Source organism: Arachis ipaensis, chromosome B1, assembly GCF_059453495.1.
Source record: "Arachis ipaensis isolate K30076 ecotype BB chromosome B1, ASM5945349v1, whole genome shotgun sequence".
In the NCBI taxonomy this organism is placed as follows: Eukaryota; Viridiplantae; Streptophyta; class Magnoliopsida; order Fabales; family Fabaceae; genus Arachis; species Arachis ipaensis.
Genome location: NC_142436.1, coordinates 96,228,978 through 96,232,302, shown reverse-complemented (window position 1 = coordinate 96,232,302; position 3,325 = coordinate 96,228,978). Strand labels below are relative to the sequence as shown.

At 43.8% G+C, this 3,325-nt stretch overlaps 1 protein-coding gene across 1 annotated transcript; it reads left to right on the top strand.

Moving 5' to 3' along the window:
• Window positions 1–627: 627 nt before the first annotated feature.
• On the top strand, window positions 628–1,260 carry LOC148577559 (uncharacterized). The gene has a single exon (XM_088502896.1). The coding sequence runs from the start codon at window positions 628–630 to the stop codon at window positions 1,258–1,260; it is 633 nt and encodes a 210-aa protein (XP_088359022.1).
• Window positions 1,261–3,325: the final 2,065 nt, after the last annotated feature.

The window sequence follows — 3,325 nt, the reverse complement described above, 5'->3', positions numbered from 1 at the left end:
ATCAACAAGGAGGCAACTATAAACAAGGGGGTAATTTTAATCAAGGGTGGCAAGATAACTCCAACCAAGGATGGAGGGACAACTCCAACCAAGGATGGAGGGAGAATTATAATCAAGGAGGAAGGGACAATAGTAGGAACCAAAGATGGAACAACAACAACAACCAACAAAACCGATACCAACAAAATCCTCTATACCAAAACCAAAATCAAGGAAGAACCTACCAAACCAACCAAGCACCTCATCAAAGGCAAGCACCGCCACCCATCCAATCACAAGCCCCCAAATCACTTATCCTTCTCCTTCTTCCAACCAAGATGAGACACTCCGCTCCATCCACCAAGGACAGAAGGAGATGCAAACAACACTTGCCGCAAGCCTTACCGGTTTCAATACTACACTCTAAGCCCTTATTTCCCGCATGGAACCCCCCTCAAACTCTACCTCTACCTCTACCACTCAAACCTCAAGCTCAAGTGCCTTACCATCTCAATCTCTACCCAACCCCAAGGGTTGCATCAATGCCATTACCTTGAGGTCTGGCACCAAATGGCAAGAGAGGAGTCTTGAAGAGGATGTGGTTGAGATAGAAGAAGTTGAAGAGGATGATGAAGCCCAAGGGGTAGAATGCCAAAGGATGGGGATGTCTTGCAAGATGCTACTCCAATCCCATTTCCCACATTGGCAAGCAAGACCAAGAAGCGAGTTGAGTTGGACCCCAAAATGGTAGAGATGTTCAAGCAAGTTGAGGTAACCCTTCCTCTCTTTAATGCTATCTGCCAGGTACCTAAATATGCCAAGTTTCTAAAGGACCTATGCATGAACAAGGAGAAGCTTAATAATTTAGAAACTATTCCATTGGGAAGCTCAATCTTCGCTTTAATGGATGATGTGCCGAAGAAGTGTGGTGACCCCGGCCCTTGCCTAGTAACTTGCACCATAGATGGAGTCGAATTTTTTCATTGTATGTGCGATCTTGGCGCGTGTGTGAGTATTATGCCCTTGTCCATTTATGAGGTCTTGAAACTTCTGCCGTTGAAACGGTCGGCCGCCCGGTTTGTTTTGGCGGACAAAAGCATAATTTCCGTAGTTGGTATCACGAAGGATATTCTAGTGAGTATAAAGGGGTTAGTCTTCCCGATTGATTTTCATATTCTCAAGATACCCCCTTCTGATTCCGGAAGGACCTCATCTATCATTCTTGAGAGGCCCTTCTTGAAAACCTCCTGTTTCAAATTAGATGCGTTTTCGGGTACCTAGTCATTTGAGATCGATGGAAGAGAAGTGAGCTTTAATCTTGACGAAGCCATGAGACATCCACCAGAGGATCACTCTATTTTCCAGTATGATTTGATTGATAATGTTGTGGCCCGAGTTTAATAAGATGATTTTGATGGAAAGAGTATGATTCAAGATCCAAGTGTGGGGAGTTCCCATGTATGTGAAGAAGATGCCTTATCACCTCCATTGTCACCGGATGACAAAGTGCCGAGTCATGAACAAAAAGTAGATTTGAAACCACTCCCGGCCCACCTAAAATATGCCTTCCTTGAAGATGACCAAAAGCTCCCGGTAATTGTTGCTAAGTTGCTCTCCTCCCATCAAGAGGAGAAGTTGCATAATGTCTTAAGGACGAACAAGAAGGCCATTGGGTGGAGCTTAGCGGACTTAATTGGCATTAGCCCCCAAGTGTGTGAACACCGAATTTTCCTAGAAGAAGGAGCCAAACCCATTAGACAACCTCAAAGGCGTCTCAATCCTACCATTTTAGAGGTTGTAAAGAAGGAGGTCACCCGGTTATTAGAAGTGAACATTATCTATCCGATTTCAGATAGTGAGTGGGTGAGCCCCGTCCAAGTGGTTCCAAAGAAATCTGGTGTTACTACAATCAAGAACGAACAAGGGGAGCTTATAGCCACAAGAGTCCAAAGCTCATGGAGGGTGTGTATTGACTATCGGCGCCTAAACTTGGCCACTAGGAATGATCACTTTCCGTTGCCGTTCATCGATCAAATGCTTGATTGCCTATGCGGTAAATCTCATTATTGTTTCTTAGATGGCTATTCCGGATATTTTCAAATCCACATTGCTCCACAAGACCAAGAAAAAACCACCTTCACATGCCCTTTCGGAACGTATGCGTATAAGAGAATGCCATTTGGCTTGTGCAACGCACCGGCAATGTTCCAAAGGTGTATGATGAGTATATTTGTGGATCTTTTAGAGCATTGTATGGAGGTGTTCATGGACAATTTTTCTGTCTATGGGGACTCCTTTGACCTTTTCTTGGACAATCTAGCAAAAGTATTAGAGAGGTCCACTAAATCAAACCATGTGTTAAATTTTGAGAAATGCCATTTTATGGTTAGACAAGGTATTGTTTTAGGGCACATTGTCTCTAATGATGGGATCTCGGTGGATCTGGCAAAGGTCAATGTTATTTCGAGTCTGCCTTACCCCTCTTCTGTGAGGGTAGTCCGTGCATTTCTTGGACACTCAGTTTTTTACCGGCGATTCATTAAGGACTTTAGTAAAGTAGCTGGTGCACGAATTGTTACTCTCTTACAATTTCGCACACATGACCAGCAAGTGCGCTGGGTCGTCCAAGTAATACCTTACGTGAGTAAGGGTCGAATCCCATGGAGATTGTTGGTTTGAAGCAATCTATGGTTATCTTGTAAATCTTAGTCAGAAAGTCAATTATGTTTATCAGTTTAAATAGTGGAAAATAAAGGAGTGCGAATTAAATACTTGTTGTGCAGTATTGGAGAATATGTTGGAGTTTTGGAGATGCTTTGTCCTTTGAATCTCTGCTTTCTCCCTATCTTCTTCTTCACGCACGCACGTCCCTCCTATGGCAAGCTGTGTGTTGGAGGATCACCGTTGTCAATGGCTACCATCCTTCCTTTCAGTGAAAATGGTCCAGGTGTGCTGTCACCGTACGGCTAATCATCTGTAGGTTCTCGATCATACCGGAATAGGATTCGCTATCCTTTTGCATCTGTCACTACGCCCAGCACTCGCGAGTTTGAAGCTCGTCACAGTCATCCAATCCCAGAATCCTACTAGCAATACCACAGACAAGGTTTAGACTTTCCGGATTCTCAAGGATGCTGCCAATGGATTCTAGCTTATACCACGGAGATTCTGATTAAGGAATCTAAGAGATATTCATTCAATCTGATGTAGAACGGAGGTAATTGTCAGACACACGTTCATGGATTGAGGAAGGTGATGAATGTCACGGATCATCACCTTCTCCATAATTAGGCGCGAATGGATATCTTAGATAGGAACACGCATGTTTGAATGGAAAACAGAGATA

Bases quoted from the DNA above. Each gene is read 5' to 3' on its own strand.
- LOC148577559 (XM_088502896.1), top strand. From the start codon at position 628: ATGCCAAAGGATGGGGATGTCTTGCAAGATGCTACTCCAATCCCATTT.